The sequence below is a fragment of the Rutidosis leptorrhynchoides genome, chromosome 6 (genome assembly GCF_046630445.1).
Source record: "Rutidosis leptorrhynchoides isolate AG116_Rl617_1_P2 chromosome 6, CSIRO_AGI_Rlap_v1, whole genome shotgun sequence".
Lineage (NCBI taxonomy): Eukaryota > Viridiplantae > Streptophyta > Magnoliopsida > Asterales > Asteraceae > Rutidosis > Rutidosis leptorrhynchoides.
The window spans coordinates 183194333-183211954 of NC_092338.1; the positions used below are offsets into that span (position 1 = coordinate 183194333).

The following is a 17622-nucleotide window of genomic DNA, read 5'->3' on the forward strand; positions in this document are numbered from 1 at the left end:
AGATCTAAGTTCTTTTTGCTTTGATCATGTTGTTTTGTGAAAAAGATTCAAACTTGTGTTTGTTATCTTCATATATCTTAAAGATCCAAGCTTTATGCTTCAAGATCTTCAAGAACAATTAAGATGCAAGCTTTCTAGCTTGAATCTTCATATCTTTTTGTTAGATCTAAGTTCTTTTTGCTTTGATCATGTTGTTTTGTGAAAAAGATTCAAACTTGTGTTTGTTATCTTCATATATCTTAAAGATCCAAGCTTTATGCTTCAAGATCTTCAAGAACACTTAAAGGTTCAAGCTTTCTAGCTTTGCAACCTTGTAACTTGTGTGAAATGGATCCAAGCTCTCTAGCTTAGGGTTCCATCACCACATTTGACTTGGATTGTGCTTATACTTGTTGAATTGATGTAAAGTTTGTAGCTTTAGTTGTTATTGTGAATTGAAATTGTGTTAAGACTAAGGATATGATGTAACCTTAGTTCATCATCCATCTAAGACTCATGAATGAGTTGTGTTCTTACTTAGTCTTAACATATTGTGTATTGATGGTGAATCTTGGTCAAAAGTGATGCTAAACCATCAACGAGTTGTACACTTGAAGCTACAAGCATCAAGGATGAGAACCGTGATGAGCATCAAGCACCAAGAACCCCACCGGAGCACTTACCTACTGTTTTTCGTATCTGATTAGACCATATGGGCTACTGGAAAGTTGATTTTCAGTTAGTTCGGTTCGAGTAGATGATTTTCCGTTTAGTCCTCGTCTTAATCCGAGTTACGGTTTAGGATTTATGGCCCTCCGATAGTCACTACACCCTATTAACGTTGTGCTGAAATTTCTGACCTACTCGCACTTAAACCGTCACCACGGTCAAACAAAGACGAGTTAGGTTCTGAAAATTGGTCAGCTGTTAGGGAACTCATATACGGAGCCATAGCCACTGACTACGCGTCTTTTCGATTTACGTAGAGGTCGTAGAAGCTGACCGAAGTCAGCCTATTGTTTCGATCTCTATTCTTGACGAACTTACTTAGCTTTTATGATGATGAATGATGATGATGATGACACTTAAACTTATTTTATGCACTATTAGAATTTATAAAGACAACCTACTGACCTAGTAACCTTTTATTTAGGTTTACGACCTTTCGGACCGACTTACTACTTGCGTACTTTCATTACCGACTTTACCGCTTTTATCACTGTGAGTTATAGCATCCCTTTTTACTTTAACTATTTTGGGACTGAGAATACATGCGCTTTTTACGTTTTACATGTTAGGCACGAGTACTTAAACTTTATATGTGTGTGGGTTATACAACGGCATAAACATTCCCCTTAGCAGGGTAACGTTTAGTCATTGATTTTTGAACTGGTGAACGCGAATATTAGATATGGATCCATAGGGTTTGACATCCCCACTCGGGCTAGTCGCGCTAGCATTTAACGGGTGTTTAATACTTCGTGAACATACGCACTCGCCAAGTGTACTTTCAGGGGGTTATAAACGTTAAGTCTAGTTACCGGGTGCCCACGGTTATACATATACTTTTCATACTGTTTTGATACGCTGTTTGCAGCACTGAAATCTCGTGGCCTATCTTACGTTACTATTACAACTTAAACTATAGCTCACCAACATTCGTGTTGACTTTTTAAGCGTGTATTTCTCAGGTGCCTAGAGGTTTATTGCTTCCGCTGTTACACTTGCTGTCATGCTGTTATTGAATTGCTGTTATGGACCTACTGTACTAGTTATCCGCTGCATTGCTAGAGATGTCTCAAATTATGAACTTATGTTTTGCATTCGTAAACTTATGTTATTTTGGAACAATGGTTTGTAATAAGTCTTATGGCATGTTATCTTTGTAAAACGTTATCTTTTTAATGAATGCAAATCGGTTTTCAAACAGCATATAGTGTTTGACCTTGTGATGATCCTGTTGTTGATGATTCGTACACGATGGTTTTGTACGGGGCGTCACATTTTCAGTTTTCTTCCTTCCCTATTTTTTTAAAAGTTTTAAGTCTTCCTTTTTCCTACCTCATTTGATTATTTATTTTATATCCCCAAACATTTTATTTTTATAATTTTTTCCTCAACATTTTTTACAATGTTTTAATATTTTTTTTATTTCTTTACCAGATTATAATGAAAAAGGAAAAAAAACAAAAACAAAAAAAAAAAAAAAACCACTATACCTTTTATCTACAATTGTAAGAGATTATTGATATGTTAGAATAATTATTGTCTCTTGAATTATGTTTCACCTTAACTTTAATATATTTTAATAAAAAAGTATAGTTATGTACTTCAAAAAACTTTTTATACTCGTAACTGCAGTGACTCTTATAACGCGCTACAACACGCTACAACTCGCTGCTGACCTTAGATTACATGTATATATGTATATATCTAGTCAAATAAATTTTTGCTTATACACATCATAAAGTATTATTGATGTACTCCGTATCAAGGTTGCAAAATTCGCTATTCGGTGATTAATCGGTTGGGACTTTGAAAGGAGTAATCGGTAATTCGAAGATTAATCGGGGATTAGCCGACTTGTACCTTATACATTTAAATATTAAATGTCAAAAATTATATGTATAAGTATAGAATAAAACCGTAAATATGAACATAAACTTTAAAATAATAGTCTAAAATTGTTCATTATATTCAAAATCTTTAAATCTTTAGAGTTTTAGCTTAAACTAGTTTTCGAACCCTCGCTTCGCGCCGGGGGTTCGATTTTCAATGTATTTTATTGCGTTTAGTTTGTAAAATTATTTCGTGGCTAACGATGATGTCGTTAAAGCGCAACTCAAGTCGAACTAAAAGGTATAACCCGTGAAAGATTTAAATGTTATTTTAAATTAACAATATATGTGCATCTCCGCGTTTCGCTATGAAATTGTCGACTTTTAAAAATTTAACGCAAAATCAACGTGTATGAAAAGCATCCCAAATATTTAGCGTTTTTTAAAAAGCGTCCGTTTTGCGTATAGTTAGTGACATTGCGTTCCTAAAATATTTCGAGTTTAACGATGGTGTCGGAAAAATTTAACTCGTTGCGAGCGAGAAGATATGACCCGTTGAATATTTGAGTGGAGTTTATTTAAGATTTTTTGGTTATTTGACACTTTAGCCCCTGTTTAGGGGTCAATTTGAATTTGTGAAAAAAGTGTGGGGGGCTTTGTTGGTGTAATGAAATTTAATTAAAAGTTAAAAAAAATGAAAGGACGAAAATGCCCCTAATTACTATTCATAACTTTTGTCTATTAAATAATATGGTAATTTATGTTAGAATTTTGAGCAATTTATATTTTGACGGACTTTAATTATTAAATTTGATTTTTTACCCATTAGTCAACGTTGACCAACTAATTAAGCGAATTTTAAAAAATGGGAATGAACTTATGTGAAAAATGAGTAATCCACAACAATGCTCCGTATAAAATAAAATTATACCAGTAAATTGTAGACTTTTTTGCTCCGTTGGTCCTTCATTTATACATAAAATTGCAATTCGAGTCCCTCAAGTTTTTTTTTGGATTTTCGAATCCTTTTAATTGCATAATTTGGCAATCCGCGTCCCTCCATCTAACTTCCGTCTAAATTGACCGTTAACCCTTGACATGTGCATTGCATGTGAGGGCAAAATCGTCTTTTTACTACTTTATTCACTAAAAACGAAGGACCGCTGACTCAAAAAATTCTTATAATTATATTTATATATATTTTTAATTTATAAACACCTATCTTTTTCTCTTCTCCATTCTATTATCATAACCCAACAACTTTGTGGCCCAACCCACTAAGATTATAACCCAAATCATGGAAGGCCCAAGAAGCATATGTAAGATATCTAGAATTCTCTCCTTGATTCTTCCATGAAATGGTATGGAAACTCCATAGATATTTCTAGGTCATGAAGTTTCTAGTACTTAGATCATAGCCATTGATTTAGTTTAATCATAACCATCCATTTTGATGTAAGAGTAGTATAAATAGGGGTGGCCTCATTTGGCACACCACACCTCAAAAACTCAAGTATTCTCTCTTGTAAAGCTTTCATAATCAATATAAGCATTTTCTTTAAGTTCCCACTTGTTCTCTATTTTGTTCTCTTTTAGTCACTTGAATCATTGGAAGGTCCGAGCTAGGCTGACTTAGTAGAGACTAAGTGCCGCACGGTGAGCTTATCGAGATAAGTCTGTGACATTTGGTATCAGAGCAAGGTCGATTCAAGGAGATGGCAACCGAGACCGAGAAGAATGTGAGCGCAACAAGTGGTGTGATGGGTGATGAGACTCATGGCCGGGTAGAGACTCGCCAAGGAGCCAAGAAGAACCGAGGTACGTCCAAAGACTTTGTCGCAAACTTGGACAAAAGGATCATGGATGTAGAGACATCCATGGACGACGTGAAAGCAAAGGTCGAAGACGTCCACCAACATTTGGATGGTTTGGACGGGGACTTTGACGAATTGAAAGATGATTGCAAGAGTGCAATCAACGTGCTAGACGTTGACATGAGACGTGAGATCCATGACTTAAGGGGTATGTTCATGGGTGAGATTACGAAGTTGCGAGGCGAAATGGAGGGGAAGGTCTCCACTATTCACCAACGCCTCGTGGATTTACAAACCAACATGAACTCTTGTTTGAGATTCATGGCTAGTGGGGGTGGCAACACATGATGCAATGCTCCGAAGGTGGACGTTCACAAGCCGTCACCGTTCGTGGGGAAGCGGGAAGCCCGAGCGGTTGATGATTTTATATGGGAGATGGAACAATACTTGGAGGGAGTCGACATAGTGGATGATGCAATGAAGATCAAGACAGCAACCCGTTACCTGAAGGATACCGCAGCGCTATGGTGGCGTCGTCGATATGGAGATATCGAGAAAGGTACGGTTACTATTGATACTTGGGATGATTTCATTACAGAACTTAAGAATCAATTCTACCCCAAGAATGCTCAAAAGGATGCGATGAGTCGTCTACGTAAATTACATCATTCCGGGACGATTCGGGAGTATATTAAAGAATTCACGAACCTTAGCCTGGAGGTCCCAGATATTCCCGATGATATTCTTCTCTTCTATTTTCTCGATGGTTTGCAACCTTGGGCTAAAACGGAGTTGGAGAGACGAGGAGTCCAAGACCTTGCCACCGCAATTGCTCAAGCGGAGGCACTAGTCGACCATGCTAATAGGAAAGATTCGTTCAAGTCGAAAGATAAGAAGGTGAGCCATGAGAAAGGTGGGGGAGATAAGCCCGCCCAATCAAGGAATGATAATACACGTAAGCCACCAATCGGGAATAACAAGAGCATAAAAACTTCTTACAAGAATGATGGATGTTTCATATGTGATGGACCGCATAGAGCCTGAGATTGTCCGAAGAAAGCTAGCCTTCATGCTATGGAAGCTCAAAAGGCGGGTTGTCAGGATGAGGATGTGTGTATGGGATCGATGCAAATACTCAACGCTATCAAGGCCAAGGTGGAGGTACCCAAAGTAATGGCTAAAGGACTCCAATTCGTGGAAGTTTATGTTCGAGGAAACCGGGTACGAGCTTTGGTAGATACGGGAGCTACTCATAACTTTGTCTCCACCGAAGAGGCTAAGAGATTGGGGATTAAAGAGATAAAGGAGGGCGGAATGATGAAGACGGTGAACGCGAATGCTAAACCGATTAGTGGGGTGGCTAAAGATGTGCAAGTGAAGATTGGAGAATGGGAAGGAACGATTGATCTATCGGTCGTGCCTATAGACGACTTCAATTTAGTACTTGGGATGGAGTTCCTAGATAAGGTACGCGGTTTCCCTATGCCGTTCGCTAACTCACTGTGTATCTTGGATGGTGGGAAAACTTGTATGGTGTCAACCGAGCGTGGAAGCAAGAGTGCATCCAAGTCACTTTAGGCCATGCAATTCAAGAAGGGATACAACAAGAATGAGACTTGCTATTTAGCGGTAGCAAGGCAAGAGACGGCCGAAGAAAAGGGAAAACTAGAGATACCCAAGGAGATTGAGAAAGTCCTTGATGAGTTCAAGGATGTCATGCCTAAGGAGTTACCAAGGAAGCTACCACCTAGGAGGGAGATAGACCATGCGATCGAGTTGGAGCCGGGATCAAAACCACCTTCCAAAGCCCCATACCGAATGCCACCACCCGAGTTGGAGGAGTTGCGAAGACAACTCAAGGAGTTGCTGGATGCGGGATACATCCGACCGTCAAAATCCCCGTATGGTGCTCCGGTGCTATTTCAAAGAAAGAAGGATGGGTCCTTGAGGATGTGTATAGATTACCGGGCACTCAACAAGGTAACTATCAAGAACAAATACCCAATCCCACTTATTGCTGATTTTTTCGATCAACTTGAGAAAGCGAGATACTTCAGCAAGTTAGACTTGAGGTCGGGATACTATCAAGTTCGAATTGCCGAAGGAGATGAGGCTAAGACCACTTGTGTGACGAGGTATGGTGCTTATGAATTCCTAGTCATGCCCTTTGGCTTAACCAATGCCCCTGCCACATTTTGTACTTTGATGAACAAATTATTCCACCCGTTCCTCGACAAGTTTGTCGTGGTGTACTTGGATGACATAGTCGTGTATAGCGACACCATGGAAGATCATGTGAGTCACTTGAAGCAAGTATTCCAAGTACTAGGGGACAACGAGTTGTATGTGAAGCTAGAGAAATGTTCATTCGGATTAGAGGAGGTGAATTTTCTTGGACATCGAATTAAAAATGGGAAGTTACTCATGGACGGGGCTAAGGTCAAGGCAATTCAAGAGTGGGAGGCACCAACGAAGGTGACTGATTTACTATCTTTCCTTGGTTTAGTAAACTACTATCGTCGTTTTATCAAGGGATACTCGGCGAAAGCGGCTCCATTGACAGAGTTGTTAAAGAAGAACAAAGCTTGGTTGTGGGATGAGAAATGTCAAGCAGCATTCGAAGAGTTGAAAGGAGTGGTCATGGAAGAACCGGTGTTAAGACTTCCGGATGTGACCATTCCGTTCGAGTTACACACAGACGCATCGGACTTTGCTATTGGAGGAGTTCTAATGCAAGAAGGTCACCCAATCGCGTTCGAAAGTCGAAAACTTAACGAGGCGGAAAAGAAGTACACTGTGCAAGAGAAAGAGATGACAACGATTATTCATTGTTTGAGGACATGGAGGCATTATCTTTTGGGATCAAGGTTCGTGATCAAGACGGATAATGTGACAACGAGTTATTTTCAAACCCAAAAGAAGTTGAGTCCTAAACAAGCTCGTTGGCAATACTTTTTAGCCGAATTTGACTATGTGTTGGAGTATAAGCCTGGGAAAGCCAATGTGGTAGCTGATGCCCTAAGTCGTAAGGCGGAGTTTGCAGCGATCACAAAACCACAATTCTTCCTTCAAGATCGTATAAAGGAAGGATTAGAGCATGATCCTATAGCAAAAAACCTTGCTGGATTGGCTCGAGATGGGAAAACGCGAAGGTTTTGGCTCAAGGGTGATCTATTATTCACCAAAGGAGACCGGTTATATGTGCTTAAGTGGGGTGATCTTAGACGGACAATCTTGAAGGAGTGTCATGATTCAAAGTGGGCTGGTCATTCAGGTATCAAGAGGACGCTGGCATTAGTAGAAGGCACTTATTATTGGCCAAGGATGGAAGACGACGTAGAGACGTACGTGCGGACATGCCTAATATGCCAACAAGACAAGATAGAGCAACGCCAACCAGGAGGACTATTACAGCCGCTACCTACACCGAAAGGACCATGTGAGAGTGTTTCCATGGACTTCATTATTTGCTTCCCCAAGTCAGAAGGGTGTGGGAGTATTATAGTCGTAGTAGACCGGTTTTCTAAGTATGGTACCTTCATAGCCGCATCATCCGAAGTCACCGCGGATGAAACCGCAAAACTATTTTTCAAGAATGTGGTGAAGTATTGGGGGATACCGCATGTGATAGTAAGTGATCGAGATCCGAGGTTCACTAGGCGTTTTTGGACGGAGTTGTTCAAGATCATGGGGACATACTTGAATTTCTCCACGAGTTTTCATCCCCAAACGGATGGACAGACGGAAAGGGTGAATGCACTATTGGAGCTCTATCTTCGCCACTATGTAAGTGCAAATCAACATGATTGGGCTAAGCTTCTTGATATTGCTCAGTTCTCTTATAACATGCAAAGGAGCGAGTCCACGGGGAAGGGTCCTTTTGAGTTGGTGACAGGACGCCAACCTTTGACCCCGAATGCTTTGGCCGCTTCATTTGATGGAAGCAGCCCAGCCGCTTATAGAACGATGAAGGAGTGGCACGAACAAGCCGACTTGGCGAGAGCATCACTAAATAAGGCGGCCAAGAAAATGAAGAAATGGGCGGATGAGAAAAGACGACATGTTGAGTTCAAAGTTGGGGACCAAGTGATGGTGAAGCTTCTACCTCAACAATTCAAAACATTTAGGAAGGTGCACAAAGGATTGATCCGGAGATATGAAGGCCCATTCCCGATAATTGGACGTGTTGGGAATGTATCTTATCGAGTTCAACTACCGCCCAAATTAAAGATTCATCCAGTCTTCCACGTAAGTTTTCTAAAACCTTATCATGGAGACGAGGAAAACCCAGAACGAGGAGTTTCCAAACGTGCACCAATGGCAGTTGCGACTTCGTTTGATCGTGAGGTGGAAGATATCTTGTTGCATCGAACTGTACGGAGACGAGGTGTGCCGAGCTATAGAGAATACCTAGTTAAGTGGCGTAACTTGCCCGTAGTGAAGCAAGCTGGGAAGCCGAAGACTTATCATGGCAGTTCACAGACAAAATCAAGAAGTATCACGAGGATCACACCGACGAGGACGTCGCGAGCTTAGGTGGGGGAGAATGTCACAACCCAACAACTTTGTGGCCCAACCCACTAAGATTATAACCCAAATCATGGAAGGCCCAAGAAGCATGTGGAAGATATCTAGAATTCTCTCCTTGATTCTTCCATGGAATGGTATGGAAACTCCATAGATATTTCTAGGTCATGAAGTTTCTAGTACTTAGATCATAACCATTGATTTAGTTTAATCATAGCCATCCATTTTGATGTAAGAGTAGTATAAATAGGGGTGGCCTCATTTGGCACACCACACCTCAAAAACTCAAGTATTATCTCTTGTAAAGCTTTCATAATCAATATAAGCATTTTCTTTAAGTTCCCACTTGTTCTCTATTTTGTTCTCTTTTAGTCACTTGAATCATTGGAAGGTCCGAGCTAGGCTGACTTAGTAGAGACTAAGTGACGCACGGTGAGCTTATCGAGATAAGTCCGTGACACTATGCCATAAAAAAACCTTCAAAATCAAACCCAATACCAATTCAATCATCTTCATCTCTTATATCATCTCTCAACCAAATTTAATACAAACTCTCTCTTCCTCAAATTTAAAGCCCAAATCCAACTTTCATCTCTGTTTTGCAATGTTCCTACGATCGGGTGTAACAAAATTAAAATTCATGTTACCTTGCTGCCACCCAATTGTTCCTCTTTTCCCATAATCCCATAAACTTTATTTTAGTGTTTTCAAGTTGAATAAATAATGAAATAAATGTAAGTTTCTTTATTCATGTATTATATCGCAGGTACATAACATCACAGAAAACATTATTGTTGCAAAATATGGATGAATGGAGAATAATGGAGTAAATCAATCTCTAAAAATACCACTATGAAGAAGATATCACAACTTGTAATTTCCATGTCTTGCTTCTACTTCAAACAATTCAAAGAATGCCTTTCTTCTTCACTAACCTTCTACAAAAACAATGCCTCGTCTTTCAATCGATTCCAAACTCACCAATGGCGACGGTTCTGAAATCGATTCAACCAATACACCCAAAAAATTAAATCGATTCCAGATCTCGAGTGATAGTGGTGAAACCATCGTTGATGCAACAGATCTGGAGTGATGGTGGTGTCGGATCCGCCGGTGGTCGCCACACAGATAGTGACAGCATGATAGCGATGGTTCAGAAATCCATGGTGACCAAAGTTTTGGTAATACACTTTCACCTCCGTCGATGATGATAATGATCTCAGATGATTTGCTGATTGTAAATGTTTTTGTGTTTTGAATTTTTTGAAATATTCGGTATTGGGATATTGAATTGAATGTAAAGAAGATAACAATAACAATAAAAGAAATAATAAGAAATTTTAAAGTAAATGTAATATAATAATTTAATTTAACTTTAATATATATTATAAAATTATAAATTTATAAATTAATTAACCTTATATATTAATTATTATTAATTAATTATTAATTATTAACTAACCTTATATACTAAAAGTGAGTAGAAATGTTGTAGTTTTAATTATATTTGACTGTAGTTTCCATTTTGCGTTCACATTACAACCGGCTCCTCAACTTCGTCCCAGTTCCAACAACAGCCCTTCAACTTTACACTTTTTAGGGGTAAACAGTGTAAATATATAATTTAATTAAAACATAAGAAACTAATTCCAACTGAATTTATAACGGGCCCTATCTTTTCGCTGGGTGCGAGTTAAAATTTTCAGAGACCACCGTTCAACTCGGAAAAATCTTCCGAACACAACGGGACTAACTATACGCGAAACGGACAGTTCTCAAAAAAACGCTAAACACAACGACAACCCGTATCTTCCCGCTCGGCATGTGTTAAATTTTTTCGACGTCAGCGTCAGACTCGAAATAATATTATGAACAAAACGAAACTAACCACGTTCGAAACGGGCACTTTTTAAAAAACGCTAAACACAACGACAGCATGTATCTTCCTCCTCGACGCGAGTTAAATTTTTCCGACAGCACCGTTAGACTCGAAATAATTTTATCAACAAAACGAAACTAACTACGTTCGAAACGGATACTTTTAAAAAAAAAACTGAAGACGACGACACATACAATGGCGCTTAACACACGGTCCGTTTTTCTCTCTGTAAATACACAACGCTACATTAAATATGAATACGCAGGCCGAAAGCCCCCGCCGCAACGCGCGGGGCCGATCCGGACTAGTTAAAAATAAATTAATTAAAAGATTTATTTGCGCCGTTGGTCCCTGATTTTTAATGAATAAAAGAGTAAAAAGATAATTTTACCCTCACATGCAAGCACATGTCAAGGGTTAACGGTCAATTTAGACGGAAGTTAGATCGAGGGACGCGGATTGCCAAATTTTGCAATTTTAAGGACTCAAAAATTTTAAAAAAAAAACTTGAGGGACTAGAATTACAATTTGAAGGGAAAAAAAAAAGAAGTCTAAATTGTAGTAAGGGCGCATACAGTCAGACCCCTGTGTATTGATGGAAACACAATCAAGTCTAAACCTTGTTGGAGTCCTTGTCTAGAATTTTCCAAAATTCTTGCAGGGTTTCTCTAGGGTTTAACAGTTCTTTGAATCTCAATCCCTTTTTCACCCGCCTACTAACATTTTACTAATTAAATTAAAATCCAACCAATTAGACACACGAACTATTCATCTAAATGGCTCGATCTCACGTTACTAAATTCATCTCCTTGATTGCTCGCCGCTCACTTTCTCACCCAGTATACCTTTTTCATTTATTGTTTTATAATATAAAATAAATAATTATTATTATTATTGTAGTTATAGCTATCTGTGTATGTATATAATGATGGGTTGTTATTATTTATTTACAGTTATATGAATTGCCGGTTAAAGGTGGGTATAGAAAGTTTGGATCTTTGAGCCAGAATAGGGTTTTGAACGCTCCCAGTTATAGAAACGGTAATTCTTGAAAAAAATGTAAAATAATTTTGTTCTATTTTAATGTTCATTATGTGTTCTTGTTATATGACAGTGAAGGGTTTTTTATTTTTGTTTTGGATGTGAAACAGTAGTTAATTCAAGATATAGGGGGATTCTTGGTACGATTTTGGCGAATTGTGGCTCTTCAAGATCAATTCATGGCACTGGTAGTTTGTTATTGTCTTTAATTTGTGAAATTTATGACGAAAGTTTCTAGCTTTTGTAGTTCTATTATGCCTAATGGCACATTACAAGTTATTATACCCGTATTATTTTATGTATTAATTGTTGTGTATATTGTGGCTTTATATTGTAATTGAGAATTGATCAGCTAACGAACTCAAAATATCATTTTGAGAGTACGGGCATGTTTGGCTGAAAGCTTTTTGGAGCTTATAGCTTTTAGCTTTTATGAAAAAGCTCATATCTAATGAAAAGTTTCGTTCGGTTAAAAGAGCTTGAAGCTTTTAGACGTAGGGAAAAAGTTAAATCTAAAAGCTAATAGAACTAGCATTTGAGAAAAAGCTCTTAGCTTTTTGTCATTTTACTTTTTATTTGTCAAACACCTAAATACATATAAAAAGCTAACAGTTATTAGCTAGTTTTGCCAAACATACGTAAGAGCTTACGATAGTCAATTTCGCAGTTCTTTATGGGAAATTCTATAGATAATTTAGTCAGAATATTTTATTGTATATCTTTATGTATACGTATCTCTGAATGATTTCTTATTAGTAGATTACTTAGCACCGTTTTTTTTCAGCCTTTATGTCTTCAAGTGATTATTACGATACTCTTGGAGTGAACAGGAGTGCGTCTTCTTCAGAAATTAAGAAAGCATATTACGGGGTTCGTTGCTTTCCTAAAACAGTTCATGTGGATACAGATTTATGTTTTCTTAAATTATTTTGTATTTATAATTATTACTTTCTTTGATATTGGGATATCTAGCTTGCAAAAAAATGGCATCCAGATGCTAATAAAGATGATCCAGAAGCAGAAAAGAGATTTCAAGAAGTATCAAAGGCATATGAGGTTTTTAACTTTCCTTTATTAAGGCTTTATTATTTATTGCGGAGTATTATTATTATCTCTCTATAATGAAATTGTTGTTTGTTGTATTACTTATTATAATATGTAGGCTGCAAGTTTTAGTTTTTTTGTTGCTGTAATCATTTGTATTTTGGCACTGTAAATATTGGTTGTGCACTTACGAAACCTGAGATATATAGTAACGATTATGTGACTCTTTTGATGATAATATTTAAATGTACAATGCATCGTTTTGAAAAGTTATAATTTTTCAACCTTTATTGTTGCAGGTTCTGAAAGATGAGGATAAACGAGCAAATTATGACCAGGTTTGTGTTTGCACTTTGTTCTATCATAATCTTGCTATGTTTTGCTTCCTTTAATTTGTATATTATTTTATTATTTTTTTTTTCATTATGATTTTATAGCTTGGTCATGAAAATTATGAAGCCAGTGTTAGTGGTGGAGCTGGCCCAGGTGCAGGTGGTCCATGGAGTAATCCTTTCGATGATGTAAGTTTTCGATACTTAAAACTAATTTACATTCATCATCTTCTCACTGTATAATCTGTTATTTCTCTTAAAGTCAATTTATTTATTATTTACAAATCAACTTTTTTCGTGGTCAACATTTTGACTCGTTTTGGTGGATCAGATATTTGGTTTTGGCGGATTTCAGAGGCAATTCAGAGGCGAGGATGTTAAGGTTTTTTTCTTTCTATTTAATACTAGTTTTTTTGGTGCTGTTTCTACTTTTGATTCGCTATTTAAGATCTACACACTTTTTTTTTTTGCGTAGGTTCTTGCCGATCTTTCTTTTATGGAAGCTGTGCAAGGATGTTCGAAAACTTTGTCATACATTACCGAGTTGCTTTGTGATGCTTGCGGTATGAAAAATCTTTAGACCGCGTTTAGTTGCAAAAAAGCTTTTAACTCTCTATATCTTTTTATGAACCTTAGTTTTTAATGCGGTTGGTTGCAGGTGGGTCCGGTGTTCCACCAGGAACAAGGCCCGAGACATGTAAGCGTTGTAAAGGAGCTGGTGTGGTTCGTATTCTTGCAACTTAAATTCTACTTATTTTAGTCGGACATAAATGTTTACAGCTTAATTTTAGTTCGACCCATTTACAGATTGTCACTCAAAATGGTATGATGAGAATGCAAATTACTTGCTCTCAGTGTGGCGGAAGTGGAAAGTTTGTCAAGGTATGTTGTCCTTCCTTTTTTGTGAAAATTTAAATTTAATTAGTACCAAGTATAAGAAATCATAAAAAATAAATATTCTTTCTTTGGCACTAACCAAATATATGGATTTGGTTTTGTTCAGAGTGTTGATTATATATTTTCAGGGGCGGAGCTTTGTGTAGACAGGGCGGGGCATCCGCCCCAGCTGGATTTAAAAAAAAAAAATTACAGTAAAAATTATTTTTTTTAACTAAAAAATAAGGTTTTTTTTAGTGTTTGGCCCAGCTGTAATGAAAAATTTAATAATTTTTTGCACCCGCCCCATCTGTGGTCGGGTTATTGCCTCAATTTTGGTTTATTAAAAGTTGGTAGAGCATTTGTGTTCTTGTGTAATTTGCATGGTTGATCCTCGGAAAATTACATTTTTAGTAATTCAAAACGTTAATTATTGACAAAACAATTCAGCGTGTTATATGATCAAGTAAGAACAATTACAACATAGAAACAGACATAAATAAGTAAACCTTTTTTGTAGAGTAGTGATCCGTACACCACCATATTTTATCCAACTGACAGTAAAACTGCTTTAGAAGGTTGTACAGTACAACATTGTAATGCATATTTTTAGTGGTGTACATGTACGCAAGTTTTCTTTTTTTTTTTTTTTTTTTTTTTGTGTTGTACCGATCACCTTTTTTTTTTTGTAAAGTTCTCTATTTATTGATGATGGACGTTTTACTTTTGAGGCTGCTTGACTTTCAGGATTTTTGCAAGTCATGTAATGGTCAGCGGGTTGTAAAAGGAACAAAATCGGTCAAAGTAAACTTTATGCCAGGTATCGTTAAATCAAGTTTTTGACTATATTAGATGCTCGGTAATTGCAATGGGGCCGTTTTGTTATTTGTTGGTAAGATGCGGCCTGATGCATTTAGGATTTGAAATAACGTGTAGGAGTGGACACAAATGAAGAAATGAGGATATCTAGAAGTGGTGGAGCTGATCCCGATGGCAATCAGCCGGGCGATCTTTATGTTCTTATCAAGGTAATAAGTTAAAGTAATAAGACTACGGTTATAAAGACCGTTGTTAATTGTGTGCATCGTAGGTCAAATTTATTTATTTATAGAATTATTTCTTATGTGATTTGTGTTTTTAATGACTATGATTGCAGGTGCGAGAAGACCCCATCTTCCGAAGAGTTGGAGCCAACATTCATGTTAATGCCACCATTAATTTTACTCAGGTAATCTACATGCATAGAAAAACAGCACTTTCTATTATAAGTTATAATGTTTTACAGTATATATATATTAGTGCCTTGCAATGAAAGAGTATTTTTTGTTATCTTATTTTGCTCGAGTTCTATTCTCATACAGGCAATTTTGGGAGGAACCTTTAAAGTCCCAACATTAACAGGAGAAGTAACTCTTAAGGTTCATTTTCTCAATTTCTCTTAATTAATTATTTTATTCTTAACATTTATAAATATAAATATTTCATTTTTTTTATGTGTTCTGTATTTAACTTTGTTATTATATCTTGTATTCAGGTTCGTGCTGGAACCCAACCAGGTCAAGCAGTAACGCTAAAGGGAAAAGGTGAGATTATACGTTGAGCTTTTTGTGGCAATAAATAATCAATTGTATTTATTTTTCTTTTGTTAATTTTTTAAACAAACCTTTGTTATTTCTATTCCAGGAATTAAAACTAGGACCTCTTATTCGTATGGGAATCAATATGTACACTTCAATGTCAGCATCCCGACGTAAGTTTTTTTTTCTTCATATGGCTTGACTTTTCCCGCAATACATATCAGCAGGGCTGTAATCGATCCATACTTGAGCTCGAGCCTGGCTTTACTCGGCTCGACTCATTTAGAATAGGCTTGAGCTTGGCTCGATTGCTTGACGAGCTTATACAACGCATGTCCGAGCTCGATTCGAAAAAAGTTTCAAGATAGCTTAAGCTTAGGTTGAAAACTCTGTTTTTTAATAATAATAATAACATAAAAGAGGATAGAGGAGAAGAGAGAGAGAGTGTGGGAGGAAGGGGTTTTTTTTTTATATAGGGGAGTGCAGGTTGTTGTGTGAGTTTTTTTTTTATGAAGAAAACGAACAAAAAGCTGGTGGCAATTAGTATATAAGGATAATAATAATAATAGTCATATTATACCACAACTAGTAGAATGCACGATCCTGCTTTTGTGGTGATAATCCTTATTTTATACTATTACCTTTAAATAATCATTTCAACCATACATAATATGATATAATATAACGGGTAAAGCGTGAAAAATAGTTTAAACAAATATGAATTGTCTAACAATATTAGAAAATAAGAATTAATTTGTAGATCTGAACGTACATATAAAGTTATAAGGTTTTTCCCTTTTCGGGTTACACGGAGGGCGAGTAATTCGTACTTAATTCGAGCCAAGCTCAAGTTCTCGACTCATTTGCAGCACTAGGTATCAGTTTGCTTGTTAGGTCAGGAATGAAGTGCAACGAATGCATATATTTAAGCACCACATACTGCCACTTAATGAATGCATCTTGAGCTAAATGTGTAATGTGTTGTTTATATATAAGGTTTTTAATCACTTCCTAAATTACATCAAAAGTAGTTGTATAACTAAACCTTTTTCATTGGCTGGTTATGTTATAAATAAAATCATGTTTAGACTATACATGTGGTGTTAAGCAATTCGAGCCGAAGACCAAAACTATAATGTAATTGATAGTTGACCCATTTGTAAGTAAACGGGCCGAATTTGATGCATCTAATCTTGGCGTGATTGATTAAGTTGGTTAATTTAATTGACAAAATGTTATTCAGGAACTTAACACAGAGACAACGCGAGTTGATTGAAGAGTTTAGTAAAGTTGAGAGGGATGAAGACGAGAAGCCAGTTGCTGCTGCCGCTGCCGGAGGGTCGGTCTAGTTATTCCGTTATTTCATGGTTATCGATTTATGAGAAAATTCTCTCCAATTAGCGTTTGGCCTTTTGGTTTTAAATTAATACAGATAAGATTATTCATTGTATAACGATTATGGTCAAGACTAGTTTTGGAACCATCTTAGTTGGATGTTACAAATAACACACCATATATATTATATACGGAGTACTTTTTGTAAACGATAAGTTAGTTTATTTTTTTTTTGTCATATTTGAAATAAAATACCAACTGTTATAATTCAGTAGGCTTATAACTACCTTTAATGTTTATAAGAACAAAGAGAGAAAAAGAGAGAAGAAGGAGAGAAGAAATATTGATATTGATATTTCAAGAGAAAATGGTGCACCTTAAATGGTTACCATACATGTCTATTTATAGTATAAAATATTACTATGCAAGAAATATAATAATAATAAAATTAATATCCAATCTAGATATTTTATAACACAATCTAGATATTTTATAACACTCCCCCTTGGATGACAATTTTATTAGAGAATAACTAGTACTGCCTCGTTAAAAACCTTGCTAAAGAAAACTCATTGGAATAAAACTTTAGCTAAGGGAAAAAGAGTGCAGCATAAAGTTGACTCCCCCTCAAGTAGGCAACGCCTGAGTTGTTACATCTTC

General features: G+C 36.8%; 1 protein-coding gene across 2 annotated transcripts; it reads left to right on the forward strand.

Moving 5' to 3' along the window:
* The first annotated feature begins 11345 nt into the window (after window positions 1-11345).
* Window positions 11346-17209, forward strand: LOC139851843 (chaperone protein dnaJ GFA2, mitochondrial-like). 2 transcript variants are annotated; one of them, XM_071841021.1, is made up of 18 exons: window positions 11346-11596; window positions 11711-11798; window positions 11912-11986; window positions 12583-12668; window positions 12771-12854; window positions 13142-13180; window positions 13280-13363; window positions 13506-13556; window positions 13650-13737; window positions 13833-13897; window positions 13982-14056; window positions 14798-14870; window positions 14987-15078; window positions 15207-15278; window positions 15412-15468; window positions 15585-15633; window positions 15734-15800; window positions 16871-17209. In XM_071841021.1, the coding sequence occupies exons 1-18, from the start codon at window positions 11534-11536 to the stop codon at window positions 16974-16976; spliced, it is 1314 nt and encodes a 437-aa protein (XP_071697122.1). In that variant the 5' UTR covers window positions 11346-11533; the 3' UTR covers window positions 16977-17209. The 2 variants fall into 2 exon arrangements, with proteins under 2 accessions (XP_071697122.1, XP_071697121.1); XM_071841020.1 differs by having other exon boundaries at window positions 11909-11986; window positions 16871-17208.
* Window positions 17210-17622: the final 413 nt, after the last annotated feature.